Source organism: Amia ocellicauda, chromosome 2 (assembly GCF_036373705.1).
Source record: "Amia ocellicauda isolate fAmiCal2 chromosome 2, fAmiCal2.hap1, whole genome shotgun sequence".
NCBI lineage: Eukaryota > Metazoa > Chordata > Actinopteri > Amiiformes > Amiidae > Amia > Amia ocellicauda.
In genome coordinates, this window is record NC_089851.1 from 24,944,830 (window position 1) to 24,961,907 (window position 17,078).

General features: G+C 41.2%; 1 protein-coding gene across 2 annotated transcripts in view; it reads right to left on the reverse strand.

Moving 5' to 3' along the window:
- hnf4g (hepatocyte nuclear factor 4, gamma) overlaps positions 1–15,200 on the reverse strand; it is a 29,321-nt gene extending 14,121 nt beyond the window's left edge. The window contains exon 1 of one of the 2 annotated variants that reach the window (XM_066721716.1): positions 15,026–15,200. In XM_066721716.1, coding sequence (XP_066577813.1) covers positions 15,026–15,062 — 37 coding nt within the window. In that variant the 5' untranslated portion in view covers positions 15,063–15,200. Of the gene's footprint in view, positions 1–14,617; positions 14,700–15,025 lie in introns of those variants that run through there. The other variant, XM_066721735.1, reaches the window with a different exon arrangement.
- Between the last annotated feature and the right edge of the window lie 1,878 nt (positions 15,201–17,078).

Here is a 17,078-nt window from a genome sequence, read left to right on the forward strand (position 1 = left end):
ACGCAGGACAACTACAGCTCTACCGTGCAAATAAATGAACTATGTACACGAGCCCCGGGAACACATCGACAGGGCTGTCTGTACATCCAGGAGCAGCTCGCGTGGGTGCTCGACTGGAAGGCATAGTCCGGTGGAAGGGAAAGACACAGTTCACCAGCTCCCTCAGGATGCACTTACAGGGGCAGACTGGGAAAGGAAAGGCAGGAGCCAGAGCCTGCAGGCTACTGGGGCTCGACTGCAGCCAACACCGGGTTCCCAATGGAAGTGACTGGTCCCATCACATCCAACCTGTAGAACCGGGCAAATGTAAGCGGCGAGGCCCAAGCTGCAACCGCACAAATGTCTGCCAAGGGGGCACCATGAAAAAGGGCCCACGATGTGGCAATGCCTCGAGTCGAGTGGGCCATCAGGTGATCAGGCCCGGTAGAATCGTAGGCCATGGTAATGGTGTCCACAATCCAATCCGAGAGGCACTGCTTTGAAAGCGCCTGGCCCTGTGTCCCCGCTCCACAAGAAAACAAACAGTTGGTCTGAGCACCGAATGTCCTTAGTGCGTTCCAAATAGCACCTGAGGGCCCGCACAGGGCAGAGCAGGTGAAGCCGACTCTCTTGCTCTGAAGCAAAGGGAGGAGGATGAAAAGCCATCAACTCAATAGGCCTGTTGACATGAAATGGAAATGGAATGCAGGGTTAGGCCGTAGCGTAACCCTGGAGCCATCTCCCGCAAAACGGACACACGATGGGTGTAAGGACAGGGCGTGTAACTCGCTCACGCGTTTTGCAGAGGTCTTAGAGGTGACACCAGCTTCAGCTCAGCTGAGTTCAGTGGCTCAAATGGGGCTTGGGAAAGTGCGTCCAGCACTACATCAAGGCGCCATGCGGGCAGTGAAAGGGTTTGAGGAGGCCGTAGCCATTGAGCTCCCTTTAGAAACTGCGCAGCCGGAAAATGAGACCCAGGAGGCTCGCCATCAATACGAACATAACATGTGGAGATGGCCACCAGGAACACACTCGCCGACTGAATAGTGGCAACTACCGCGTCCGACAGACCCCAGGCAATCAATCGCTCCCACTCAGGGTGCGAGGGTGCATCCTGAGAGACCTGAACCACCACTGCAACGGCCTCAACTGGAGGAGGCCGAGGGGGAGGGTCTGGCAAAGGGACACCCTGACACGAGCTCTCAGTCGGAAGAGGGAGAGACACGTGTGTATTGAGGCAACTCTCTCTGGTGCCAGCGTGGCGAGCATGGCAACGGAATCGAGGCGCAGTCCGAGGAACTGTGCCTGCTGAGTTAGCATCAGGCGGCTCTTCTCTCGATTGACCCAAAGGCCCAATTCGGAGAGGCGGCCTAAAATCAGGTCCATGTGAATCCAAACCTGCTCCCTCGAGTGAGAACAAATCAGCCAGTCGTCTAGATAATTGAGGACACGGACCCCCTGGCAATGCAAGGGGGCTAGCATGATGTCCATGCACTTGGAAAAAGTGCGTGGCGCTAGCGACAGGCCAAAGGGGAGAACAGCAAACTCGAACGCTCAGGCCTCGAAGGCGAAGCGGAGAAACTTCCTGTGCGCCTGCGCAATGGGGATGTGAAAGTAAGCATCTTTCAGATCCACTGTGGTGAACCAGTCGCCAGGCTTGATGGCCTGGGACATGGTGCGCAGGTTGAGCATGTTGAAGCGCAGCACCCTGAGGTGGCGGTTCAGGCGCCTCAGATCCAAGATGGGGTGGAAACTGCCATCTTTCATGGGCACAAGGAAGTATGGGGAATAAAACCCCTCGTGCTGCCCTGGCGGGGGCACTTCGCGGATTGCTCGCTTCTCCAGGAGAGCGGCGATTTCGACGCGAAGCGCCGCACACTGCAATGGGTCCCTCACTCGCGTCCACACCACGCCTTGGAAGGGGGGTGGACGTGTCTGAAATTGTAGGGAGTAGCCAACTGATATAATTTGGAGCACCCAATAGTCTTGGGTGCAGTGTTGCCAATTGGAGAGTTGCTGGGGGGTGTAAAGATGGGCCAGAGGCTGCTGGAATGCCTCAGGGGCGGGGCTCGGGTGGTGGAGGAGGCGGGGTCGGGCCGGGTCCCCTCCTACCACGAGCTGTCGTGGGCCACCGGGGGCCAGGGCGGTGAGCCTGGGGGGGCACCTGCCTGCAAGTGAGACGCTGGCGGAGATCGGCAGGTGGGCAGGGCTGTGACCTAGGCTGTGGTTCGGCCTGTGGCCTGGGCTGTGGCCTGGGAGCCGCAGTCGGGGGGCCTGAGCCTGAGGTGCCACCGGGTACACTCAGGCCAGCTGCAGGGACTGCTCCCTCTCCTGGAGGGTGCGCGAGAGCATCTCCTCCACAGAGGGGCCAAAGGTAAAGCCTGGGCAGATAAGGGTGTCCACGTCCGGCTATCGTGTTATTTACGCGGGGAAAATCCACCAAGCCCGCTTCTGCTGCGCCCTGGGTCCTGGCATAAGCCTCCCCTCTCCTGGCTAGGGCGGGGGCTGTTGCCGGATGGTCCCAGGTAGCTCTCAGCTCTTCGAGGAGGTCAGGCAGCAGCGGGGGGGCCCGTGTGGGCCGCTGTGCACGCTGACCCCTCTCGAATCTGGAGCACGGTGAAGACCCAGAGACAGGCGGTCCTCCTCCCAGGTGGCCCGTCTGCTGCCCTCCTCCTGGGATGGGGCAGACAGACTCCCCTCAGTCTCCCCCGGCGCGGTGTGAGCCGGCGGCGGGGCATCATGGTGAGGCGGGGGGGCACCTGTTGCGCTGCTTGCGCTGCCTGAGCAGCCAGGAGAGTGCAGATTTGGTCCAACCTGCTGTTGAGAGCAAGGATGGCCTTATTGCGCTCTCTGTACGCTGAGCCTGACCTCCTTCGCCGATGGCGCGGCGGGGAGGAGGCCAGCGAAGACTCAGAAGAGGGGTAGGGAGCCCAGGGGTGTTGCTCCACCACTCCTCCTCATCGTTCCCGTGCACATGGGGGGGCGCACGCGGCCGTAGCGGCGCACACCACGGGCACGTCAGGCTGGGGCGGCGCGGCTGTCGCGGGGGGGGCAGCTGCCATGGCAGGTGTGGCGACAGCCGGCGCAGCAGCGGGAGTAGGTGGGGACGCCGGCACAGGAGGTGGAGGAGGGGACGGAGGGGCTCGGGGAGAGGCGGAGATCCAGCGCCCCCGAGGCACCCCATCACTCGCCGGAGTGGGGAATCGCCGGGTAAGATGGCGGACCTCCGGGCACGCCGCAGCGGACCCAGAAGTCGCGGCCAAATCGCACCCAATGTCGGTGCCCAGACAGACGGGGCATAAGACTTCCCCACTCCAGGCAGGCAAGGTGCGGTGGCCGCAAGCGGCAAAGTGGCGGGGGCGAAAAGAGCTCATCGCCGAGCACCGAGCACACACGCACGTGCACAGGGAAATGTGCAGCGGAGGCGCCGGTCAGTGTTTGCACCGGGGGCACACAACAACTGGAACACCTCTGCAACAAGTGGAGGGCCTAGCGGGCCCGCCACTGTAAGTGCGTCTCCACCCGGCAACGTTTATATACACGTGGGGGCTGCGACACCAACCACACGCAACCTTGCTGTTGCCAGACTGAATAATGTGTATACCAAGCACCAGGTGCTGGATACAAGCGCCGCGTAGGCCCGTAGGCTTAACCACACCATGTGTGCCGGGGTTTCCAGGGACACCGGGTGACGCGGAGTCGGGATTAGCTATAAATAATAACTAAACACACACAAGACAGAGACGATGTGTAGTGAAAACGGTGGTGAACAACACTACGAAGTGAGCCAGCCAGCCGAAATACGCAGTCTGAATGTTTATTACAAACACAGACACAGAGAGCTTACGTTCCCGAGTCAAGCGAAGAGGCAAAAGAGGACGAACCTGCGCTGACGTCACCTTGTTAGCTGAGTTTGGCTGTTCCTCACCCAGTTTTATTCCTCCTACACAGCAGTTTCTGTTTCAGTTAATGATTGTGTTTCAACCTACATATTGAATTGATGATCATCAGCACCTGTTTGGTAAAATTGTTTAATCATACACCTGACTATATGCCTACAAAATTACATTGGTTTGCGCCATATTGCTTTGCAAAAATCCCAAGTATTTCCATATTACCGAGGTAGATTTTTTTTTTGGAACCAACTCCTCAATGTCATCAGCCATGCCGCTATGTTGTTAAAGTCCAAGGCACAACAACCCACTCATTGCTATTATTGGTTTATTTGTGTCTTTTAGTGAATGCACAAATCAGACTGGTGGATTGGTTTAAAAAAGGCCGGCAGGCATTTACCAATAGGCAACCGCATACAATATTTCATGCAGCCATACTCTGCCGTGTCATTTTAAAATCAATACAGAAAAATGAATTGAGACAACTATTTATCATTCAGTCAAAGCACAACTGATAGCTTGTAACGTAAAACTGTACTCCAATACTCCCGATTCTCTATCAAACAATATCATGGATACATTTGTATCATTCACGCCCACCCCTACTTCACACCAGAGCAACCAGATCTGTTTTTTACCACACATCACTGGTGCTCCAACAGTGTTCAGACCCACTTGAGTTGTTGAAAAATGTTATTTCCTGCCGTGGTGACGTGAATGGTTGCTACACCCAAAAGCTTTTAGGAACAGTTAAATCTGAATTAACTCCATGGATAAAAATCGATAACTGTGCTGTGTCATTTATGTCAGTGCTCTTGTAAAAATGCAATGCAACCACTCTCTTTTTCTGAAAGATATTCTCTGAGATTGGCTGCCAGGTCTACTCTCAAAGCTTTAGTATTTTGTGAGAGACTGATATTTGCAAATATTTACTTTTTGTCTGGATACATTACTACGGTGACTTAAAGCATACAGTTCTTTTAAAAAACACCCACTCAGAAAGGCTTGAGAAAGTTTTAGCAATTTCTTCTGACACCATGTAATTGCTTTTACTGCAGCATGATTCTCACTTTTTGCCCCTTTTAACACATTTTACAGTAATTCAAGGCTTTTTTCCAATTCAACTACTTTTTCCAGGCTTTGGTCTCATTCTAAACACCATAATTTTCCTTGTGTTTAGTCACATGGTGCCACATTCAATTGAATTCTTTCATCACTGCTATGCTCTCTTTCAAAATAGTTTTTCTCATTGCTCAACAAATATTCCCATTCCCACCTTCCCAGAAACAATCTCCTTTCATTGTGGATTTTTCTGTTCTGGGCCATTTTTAATATATATTAATTATTAACGTTGCTTTTTTCCCCGAGTGCTGAAAGAACCTGAACTCTTCGCACTGGTTTCTATTATGTTCAAAATGGCTGAAGGGATTTGTAGTCTTCACACACAATTTCCTGTCATTGTGGGACAAATTACTTTATAATAAATCACCTTTACAGGGGCTGGATTAAAACCATTGGGGCTTGGAGTTTGACACCCCTTAATTACACTAACAATTTTTGTATATCAGTTATCGAAATGTCAATGCTTTAAAAAGCTTTAAAATCAATGAGTTAATAAATTACACAAATTAAGAACTAACAAAATACTTCTTGAATTTTGAATGTAAAACAAAGAACATGTTGTATCTAGCATGCCCTGTACAATTAAACATAGGATCACCCTTTTAGAAATCACCTGGTGTGAATATAACATCTGCTGACTGGGTAAGGAAATGGTTAACACACTAGAATACATGTACAGACAAAATGCATATATTTTGTTTCAGTATTTAATATTTTAATAATTGATGTATGTATATATATATATATATATATATATATATATATATATATATATATACACTCACCTAAAGGATTATTAGGAACACCATACTAATACTGTGTTTGACCCCCTTTCGCCTTCAGAACTGCCTTAATTCTATGTGGCATTGATTCAACAAGGTGCTGAAAGCATTCTTTAGAAATGCTGGCCCATATTGATAGGATAGCATCTTGCAGTTGATGGAGATTTGTGGGATGCACATCCAGGGCACGAAGCTCCCGTTCCACCACATCCCAAAGATGCTCTATTGGGTTGAGATCTGGTGACTATGGGGGCCAGTTTAGTACAGTGAACTCATTGTCATGTTCAAGAAACCAATTTGAAATGATTCGACCTTTGTGACATGGTGCATTATCCTGCTGGAAGTAGCCATCAGAGGATGGGTACATGGTGGTCATAAAGGGATGGACATGGATTTAAACAATGCCCAATTGGCACTAAGGGGCCTAAAGTGTGCCAAGAAAAAATCCCCCACACCATTACATCACCACCACCAGCCTGCACAGTGGTAACAAGGCATGATGGATCCATGTTCTCATTCTGTTTACGCCAAATTCTGACTCTACCATCTGAATGTCTCAACAGAAATCGAGACTCATCAGACCAGGCAACATTTTTCCAGTCTTCAACTGTCCAATTTTGGTGAGCTTGTGCAAATTGTAGCCTCTTTTTCCTTTTTGTAGTGGAGATGAGTGGTACCCGGTGGGGTCTTCTGCTGTTGTAGCCCATCCGCCTCAAGGTTGTACGTGTTGTGGCTTCACAAATGCTTTGCTGCATACCTCGGTTGTAACAAGTGGTTATTTCAGTCAAAGTTGCTCTTCTATCAGCTTGAATCAGTCGGCCCATTCTCCTCTGACCTCTAGCATCAACAAGGCATTTTCGCCCACAGGACTGCCGCATACTGGATGTTTTTCCCTTTTCACACCATTCTTTGTAAACCCTAGAAATGGTTGTGCGTGAAAATCCCAGTAACTGAGCAGATTGTGAAATACTCAGACCGGCCCGTCTGGCACCAACAACCATGCCACGCTCAAAATTGCTTAAATCACCTTTCTTTCCCATTCAGACATTCAGTTTGGAGTTCAGGAGATTGTCTTGACCAGGACCACACCCCTAAATGCATTGAAGCAACTGCCATGTGATTGGTTGGTTAGATAATTGCATTAATGAGAAATTGAACAGGTGTTCCTAATAATCCTTTAGGTGAGTGTATATATATATATAATTCTATAAAGGCTCCACAGAATCCATAGTTTCACAGAAACCAAAACATATTTCAGCAACAGAAACAATAAGTAATACAGAACATATAATATTCATAATAATATATTTTTAGGGGGGGTTCCTCTATTTGCCAAATTCAAAGATGAAACCAAAAGTGAAATTAAATGAGCTTATAGAGTATCTGACATGTGAAAGTAAAAGGTTAAGCGATCGCAATCAGAGTTTCAGGGGATTAAAACATAATGTACTTTCAGTCAAAACCACTTCTATTGTTTCAGACAATGCTATTAGGTTGGTGTTCTGTTTGTGAAATGAAACAATTACAGGTGCATCGTCTTTGTTAAAATTCAGTACCATGGACAGCAACCAAAAGACAATAAAATATGTTTCCATATACTTTTAGGTAAAAAATATGTCAGCTAGAAATAATCCTATATATCAGAACCAAACCCAGCCTCAACTCTACCCTGTCTACACTATTTATTCTCCAATACTCATTTTCTGAACTGTTTCTAACCTATCTTAAAATGTATACCTGAGCACAATTGGTCATTCTTCAATGAAGGTTACAGGAAACATACAATTCTAAGACTAAAACAACATTATGTTTTTATTTTTTTTTAAACAGCTGATGAAAGCAAAATACACCCTGCCAAAGAAACTGATACGAAATGACTCAACTGAAGAATTTATCAAGAACGTTCCTATCACACTTGTTCTTGAGAGGCCTTGGTGGAGCAATGAGAAAGCCATAAACAGGGCAAGGGAGGTTGTGGCCATTACAGGTACTTATTGATTGGCAAGTGTATTATTGGATAGTGATTACATCTTACGAAACATGTGTTTTCATTATAATTAGCAAATTCCTGCTTGGAAGACTGAAGGTTATGCATTAGTTATAAAGAAAACTTCAGTATATAGAAACATGAGCCATTGTTATATTATCCAGTGAATTTAGACATGGATTTGATCCGCTAAGCACACCGGTCTCTCTTTACTCCCTCTCTCTTACTTCTTTAACATCCCTTTACCTTACACTAAGCTTAATCTACCATTTCTGTACATATAAAGCTTACATCTTACTCTCCTTGTCTTCCTTTGCCTCACATATCTTCTCAGAGCTCTATTAGCCTGTCACACATCTTCTGGAGACAATCACATCATCTCATCAATCAAATCAACTGTTCCAGATCTGACTTAGGCTTCATCAACCCCCTCTTCTTATTATTTAGGCAAGCACACACTTGTCCACAACTCTATAAAGTTTGGGTGTGTGTAGAGCATAGTAATGTATTAATATTCCCATGAAAGTATTTTATAATAATAACATTTGCTTCTGTATAAAAAGTGTTTCTCTCACCTCAGTATTGTTCTCTGCTACTACACTATTTCATCCATGCAGAGAAGAATTCCAAATACCTTTCCCTCTCACCTAATAGACTCTACTCATTGTGTTGTACATGGATAGGATTACACAAAATGATTGGGACTTCAGGTCAGCCTGTAGATTATGACCATAAAAGAGCTCACATGGTTGGCTTTAGGGTGTTAGCCCAGGTCAGTGGTATACGTATTTCTCTTCTCATGTCCCCTGACTATCAGCCTTTGTCTGAAGTGATATATTTGCAATGCATAGCACATTTATATTTAGTCCACACTCATTTTTAAAGAATATAACAGAGACTGAGTAGTTTATCAAGGCTTGTACATGTATTGTCATTGCACAGTACAAAGTCGTTCTGCCCAAAAGTACTTTTACTAATGATTTAAAATTAACCAGCTGAGCATCACCATTTGTGTTATAAATCGCTGATTCTGTCCAACTATGATTTACTTCAAAACACTTTTTCACATAGCAAAGCTGCATACTCAATCTCCAGGTCACTAACCACTAGGGCAATAAAAATTAAACCTTATGAGTGAGCAGCAATAAAGTGATCATATACCAAGCTGTTTGTTTAGTTTTGTTCCTTAATGACAGTGATGGAGACCTTCGTACCTGGCGATACTTGAAAGCATCAAGCATTTCCACCTATAAATTGACACTTTAATTCTGCTGTTACTGCTGCCACAGACTAATCATGAGAAACAAATGGAGTATAACATCTCATTTTGATATACTTTTTGATATTTGACTTCTGCAGGTTTCCACTTTCAATTTCTCTTTGCATATGAGAATTGTGTGGAATTAAAGAGGAAAATATGTACAGATGGACCTCGCATACATCCAGGTTAATAATCACTGGCAAATTATCCATGGGAGTTGCATGTGCTGAGTTCACTGAGGACCCTACAATGCCAAACTCTACAATGCAAGGAATTGTATTATACAGCCCTCATGCAATAGGTGTACAGTTGTTGGATGTGTTCAGCTGTTTACTAAAAGATTTTACACATTGGATGTTGCAGCTGTATAAAAACAGCACATATATTGATAACTCCCCCAATACATATAAAGCATTTATACATTTTAAGAATCATTAGGTCATCAGATGCTTTAGGCTAATTATGGCATCTTAGGTAAAACACACATACACACATACATATATATAAGACTACAATGAAGACTTAAACTGACCTCAAGTACTTTCTCAGTTGGGATCCAGTATACATGGAATACAAAGTATTTTAACATTTCACATCAGTACTTCTATATCTACAGTAAGTCAAATGCCGCCTGCATGGCAGTTGTTTCTTTTGCTTATTGCCTAGACTGTAAATGCAGAAACTGTATTTCATTTTAAAAGGAATAAAACTAATCAATAGTCTATGTTTCAGAAATTAAAAAAAACTATTTATGTGGAGTTAGTTTGCCAAGTGAACATTTTACAAGTTTAGTCATATCAGAAATCTCAGCCTGATGTGATTTTGAAATTAAATGTATCTAAAGTAATGCATGAAATATCAATGAAGTTAAGATAAGGAAAACTAATGATGTGGTGACATCTTCCGCATGAACTCGTATTTATGTCTAATTACCGTAACACACAAAACTGAAATCAGAAAATGAAAGTCTCTTTTGTATCTGGAACAGGTGACAGAAAATGGGAATACTGTATGAATAAGTAAAACACTAATGTATAGCAAATGTCCATGTACAAATAAACGGAGTGAAACATAGATGAATTGCGTATCATTAACCACCAAGCAACATAGCAGACAGAAAGAAGAGGTATTAACCTTGACTATACAAGCAGATTTTGGATTATTGCTATTATTTTATTACCCTGAAAGCAATGGATGTTCAGCAAACAGAGATATCTTATCAGTTTTATTATGAGTAACGCCCACTCTGTGCCATGCTATTTCTAGACAGAAAAACGTGAGCTTGGAAATATTTAGGACCCTGTTTGGACTATATTCTGAATTATCACAGTAAACTACACAACAAAATGTTGTATTGCATATATGCCTTCTCACTTCATTTTGAAACATTCATACATTGCAGGAACAGTCAAACAGTGGCCTCTGTGGCCTTTGGAAATGTGTTTTTTAATACCAATTCAGGAAAGTTTAAAGACATATTTAGTGTTCCTTGGCTCACATTTCCATATACAATAATCCCTTGACTTCATCTCGTTTTACACCCTTCCATGCTTAAGTCGGCAATATTGCACTGAGCAGGCCCAGAGCTTCAATGTGCAGTCAGCGCTTGTATCAAAATCATCTCTCTGCTCCCTAATAACTGTTTTTTAACAGTTTACTGTTTACTCTGGAATTGTCACAATGGTTTTGAATAGGGACGCTTCTGCTTCCATATCTGTCTCAACTTACATCACCAGTCTCTGAACCAATTACGACACATCATCGGGGGATGACTGTACCCTATACAATATACAACCAGTTATACATATATATATACAGTGAGGGAAAAAAGTATTTGATCCCCTGCTGATTTTGTACGTTTGCCCACTGACAAAGAAATGGTCAGTCTATAATTTTAATGGTAGGTGTATTTTAACAGTGAGAGACAGAATAACAGCAAAAAAATCCAGAAAAACGCATTTCAAAAAAGTTATAAATTGATTTGCATGTTAATGAGTGAAATAAGTATTTGATCCCCTATCAAATATATATATAATATATGTGTTCTTCTCTCTTTTGGAAAAACACATTGCCAACAAAATCCTGTTAATTTGTATTATCTCATCTTTCATCTCATTACTATAATCTTACATTAGCAGATCAAATATATTAATAGTTTAACATAATATTTCACAGATTTCACCCATATGAATTAATACTTGTAAGGTTTCAGTTGATAATTTTATTTTTGCATAACATATCAGATTGTACTAGTAATGTATTTCACCAGCAGAGGGGTAAGACCTATATTATTCAACTAAAACAAAACAAACAATAAAACACAAAACCTTCATATACACTTAAAGTCCTTCCATTTCTGTATTTAAATAGTATGGACTGGATTATAACAGTGTGATAGCTTTATCCGTATTGTAAACTGGTTGTGTGTTAAACATCCTACTGCCTTCAAACACTTGACAGCTTGTTACAAAATGGCTTTAACCTCCATTGATGAGTGTTGTAGAAAGTCTCATACGTTTTTCTAAGAACTTGTTTATTCAGCAGCTGGGCTGTGCAATGTGTGTCAGTGCTTAGTTAGCTATTATTAATTCAGCAGCTGAATAACTTTTTTATTGAGCTCTAATGTTATGTCTTTCAAACTCTGTCTAGCATACATGTTCTTAGTATTTGGTAAAATCAGGAAAATATGAACTATTCACTATACATACTTTAGTAAAAAGCTCAAAAGATCTGAAGTGTCTTCGGTCTGACTGCCATCATGACTCTTAACATTGTGTGCCACGTTTACACTGCAGCCGCACTAGGCCACCTTAGGTCTGACCTGTACACATACCTCCTAATTACAATACGTCCTAGGTTACGTCATAATCACTCCCCATGAACAACAGTTTTTTCTCCTCCCCCAAAGACAGAAGCAAAGATCCTCTGTGAACAGGATAGATCTTTGACGGAAGGATACAAAAATAATAACCTGGCAAAGTCACAGTTGTCTTCTAAAGGTTAATCTGAGTACATTCATTACAAATACTCGTGATCTAAGGGGAAGTAAAACCACACTCTGAAAGACAAATTTTGGTAATTGTACACACTATTAACCAACGAAAGTGGCAAAGAGCAAACAAAAAAGAGAAAATGAAAGACACTGTCAAAACTTGTGCAGGTCTGCATTGTGGCATGAATGTCATGTTTAAGACATCAGTACATTTCTTATCCTTGTTGAATACTTTAAGGAGTTTAATAAATACACAATGAGCACAAAATGTTTGGACACAAATGCAGAAACAATACTCCCTTGTTTAGAAATTGCTCAAATAGACCTGCTTAAAGTGTGTTATTGACCAATTTATGTTATTTTGTCACTTTAGTTGCACTCTAGAAGAGATTTGCAGCCCTTTCTAACAAATCCAATTATTTTAAAATGTAATCAATAAAATATGTATTATTGCTCACCAAATACAACAGTTAGTGATTAGAGAAATAAGTATTCCTTTCGAAAACAAAATAATAGTTTTATTGTTTTGTTTTCTTCTGGCCTGGGGGAGTTGTCTAAAGTGACGCTAAAGTCATGGGGGTGTTGTCAAGAGATGCACAAGTTGTGCGTTAACCTTCTCAAGGCCGGCTGCGTTTACACTGCAGTTAGGACAGACCTAAGCCGTCCCAGGGGTGCCTTTTGAGCTGGACAATTTTAGGTTGGATTTTAGGTCAGCTTTGGTTATGAATGTAGTGTTTACACTGCCCTTGGTCTGCACAGAACCATCCTAAAAGTGTAAATGCAGTACCTGTGACATTGTTAAAATCCACCAGTTAGGCATCCAAAAATTATAGTGCATTACAATTGTGAATTGCTAAAAGAAATACCACAAATGATTGTGTTATTTGAAGACTGTCTGTATCTTTAGGATACATGTTTATTATTTCATGGTTTGTTTCTCAAGGGGATAGTATAAATACCTACAATTTAATTTACTATATTCCAGATATTGTTATCTCTTTACACTGCAGTTTTTGAAGACGAGATACACACTTGGGATGTTTACATGTGTCTTAGGTTAATTAAGATACTGTACCACTTACATTCTAAAAAGTTGTTTCACATCCGAACTGTATTACTGAGGTCAAGCACAACTTGCAACTGTTATCCAATTCTGAACTCCTAACCTCTTTCCGAGTAGGCTCTTTATAACACCTCAATAGTATCTAATAGGTAATTTCCAGTAAATTTGTCATACACACAGTCGTAAGGCTTCCTGACTGTACAGGTTTTTGACCAAATGCATGGAATGCAATACACACTTGAAAGTGTTTTATGGCTAATAAGTATCTAATCACCTGACTAGACAGATCTGCCAGTTTAAGTTAAAAACCTGTTGAGACTTAATTTTAAGCACTCCTGCGCAGATTAGTGTATAATAGAGAACATTTGGTATTTATAACTGTATGCATGTTATGTATAGAAGAAATAATCAACACATGTAACTGATCACTTTATAAATATATTTATTAACAATGGCAGTTTTTTTTGCATGAAACTGTATTACAATATGAATAATGTTTTTTGAAAATCTTGTGAAAAAGTGATGCAAAAACATCTTATTCCATGTATAATTACATCTGTGGGCCAATTGGTCTGTATCTCTTTATAATAAGGTGTGATGATTTTATTTATCTTTCAAGTCCATAAATATTCCAGGAAAGACTGTATAACAGACACGGTTAACAGCTCCTCGATAAATTCTGTTGTTTTTTTGCCCGTTTTTTTTTTTTTTTAAGTTGCCCTCTATTTTTGTTTTGGTTATGGTATATGAATTATAACTGTAACATCCATCTCCATTAGGATTAAGGGCTATATCTAATTATATCTAATTAAATGAAAGCCCTCAGTAACTAATTGAAATCATTACAGTTGGTTGTTGTGGTAATAAAGAAACTCTTGTAATTATTGCACAACCATAATTCAGTAGTAGGAATATCTATAAATCTCACAGAGCCATTTTTGTTATTCTCAGATTTTATTTTTGAGAGATTCCTAATATTTGATGGTCTACATTCAGTCATCTTAAGGACAAAGCCAAAATAACATCAGAGAGAGGACTACAAATGGTGAACATCTAGAGATACTTCTCCTTTACTGTAAGAAACACGTATACACAACATGTACACATCTGAAACCATTAGTGGAAGAAATGCAACTTCAATTCAGTATGCAAAAATATGTTTTGCATGGAAGCATATATATATATATATGTTTGAACAGGACCTATCTAGCAGGCCACCTGGTTTCATTATTCAAAATGGAATCTCATAATTGAATGACATTGGACACAAAAGATAGCTTACACAGACAGATGTTTAAAGTTGCCCATTAAATGGAAAAATAAATGTATAATTTGACCATCAAATACCTCAGATTCAAGTGTTTTAGGATTCTTATTAAGAAGCGCAGGGCATTTGCACATTAAGTTAAATGAAACAAATATTCCAAGTGGATTTCAGTTTAGAATTGTATTATTATTATTATTATTATTATTTTAATATTGGAGTGTTATGATGGCTGCAGGAAATAAGCAAATAATAATATATAAAATACACATACACGTGTGTAGGGTCTCCCTCTGCCCTGTCTCGCATTGCCTCACCGACTGCCAAGCCAAAGGTCCGGCGAAATACCGATAGGACAATTTCCTGGAAGAGGACGTGCCATCTCCACAGGTATGTCAAAGAGCCGGGCCGCTTTAAATATGCAAGGGGCTCATTTGTATCTTCAAGGAAGTGTTTTTGAACCCGCACACCTGAAAGCAAAGGTGTGTGTATTGACCGAGCTCGCCGCCACGGCACCACCTGACGCCCCGACCCAATTCACCTTCCCACCGACCATTACCTCGCAGAAATGTCGTTTTAGCGGGACATAAACTGTATACATTACTAGTCTGTGTGTTTGAATTGTGTCTAGACGCACGGCGCAGCGCTTTTTTTTTAAATTAATAACTTTTTTAAATCTTACCTTGAAGCAAGTCACGGGTTTTCCGTCGGTCTGGCATCAGTCATTGCTCTCCAGTAAACGCGCCGGTTGATCTACGGCAGAGGAGGGACTGCCAGTGGAAAAGTGATTTCTGTGGCGGTAACATATGGGACGCAACGCGATGATATACTCGCCCCCGTCGACGGCGCCAGGGGAGCTTGTCATGAAATCGATTTACTGAGCAAACGGAGACTTGGGTGGGGATGTTAAACAGTAACCACCTGCAATAAAAAAAGAAAAAGAAATGGAAAAACAAAATGAATGCTTTCTCAACTGTATCTTCAGCAAGTTTATTACACAGCACGTATTAGGGAAAATACGGGTTATATATACAATTAACTTGACTAATAATTACAATTAAAAGTTTATGGCCAAGGCCAAAGTTAATCACATTTAAAATTGTACGTAAGAATGCACTACAAGAACTATAATACATATGCAGTATTTTATTATTATTATTATTATTAGTAGTAGTAGTAGTAGTCGTATTTTTTTACAACTTCTGTAACTTTATTTAAGATAAACAATACATACATACATACATACATACATACATACATACATACATACATAAGTTTCAGGCAGGCATCCATGCTGCTACCAGAATTTATTTTTCATGATTGTTGATTTGTATTTTATCCTTTCTTTTTTGTGAAGTGTTCAATAATGGCTGTGTGTGTTGATGTTGTGTTAATAATTTACACTAATGTGCTACAACTATGCACAATTACAAATAAAATGTCATGTTCACTAAAATGTAGATTTTTACTTTACGGCAGTCAATATCTTGAATAACACATGCATAATAAACATTACATTTTTCTTCTTAAATTATATAATGCCATTCCTAAGAGGAAAAAATATATAAAATAGTAAATTAAAACACGTAACTTGTATCCACACATTGTCTAAATGTGTTGGTAACTTGCATAATGTAGAGATCTGCGCTATAAAGTTGTCATCCAATTTATGGTTTGCCAATGTGATGTATGCTTCCTGAACAACAACCCAAAAATATGTCCAAACTGAGGCATATATTTACCTAGTATCTGTATATAGTGCTTATTTCTCAGATATATCATCACACTCAGCATTTCTCCATTCACTGTTAAGACCTCCGAGATTCATCCACATCTTGCATTCTGCAATTTTGTTGTTTTAATTTTGCCATCTCTTAGAAATTCTTGTGGTCGGTGATTTCCTGATGGTATCTGTAAATGTGTGTTTGTGTTTGAGCTTCCAGGCCAGATTAAATCAAAACATTGACCCACCCACTAATAGCAGACTATAAACCTGTACATCATACCGGTTACATTTATAATTAGAAGAACATAGCATCTCACTAAAAACAAAGCCACATCAGAGTACAAGTAGTTTTCCATAAGCAGGTGGGTCAAAGTTTTGATTTAATCCCAGCTCTAGCTTGGAAATTGTACACCACGATGATATAGGTGTCAGATCGTATAGCAATTTAATATATTTAACAGAATATAATCTCAATTGCTTGAGATCTTTCATTCATTGCTCTGATACTGCCTGTTATTTGTCACTATGTTGTTTTTCTGGACATTTCTAGATGTAGAAATTAACCCATATCTTGCAAATATCACCAGCATTTTATATCTATTGGCTATTATATTGGCATGTTCAAGTTTGTTAATTCAATTTTATATAATGTTTACTATTCACAAAGACATGCAATCTATATACTATGTTGTGCAGATACAGATGGCATCACTGTCTCTGGTCTGAATTTAGTCTGAAATTTGAGTGACACACCAATTACAATTAACCGAATAGTGATTAATTAATAAACAATTAATGATGGTGGATTTTTATGAATCACAGACTTTGTGTTACTACCCAATAGAAAACAGCTATAAAGTTGTGACTTTCATCTAAATCAGGGCAGTGATTACTCACACAATAACTGTTGATTTTAATTCAGATTGTTGCTGCCCTCAGACTGAAATATTGCTAGTGGATTGGTGGTTTATATCTTAATAATCTGCCAAACATTTTGTCAAATATATTT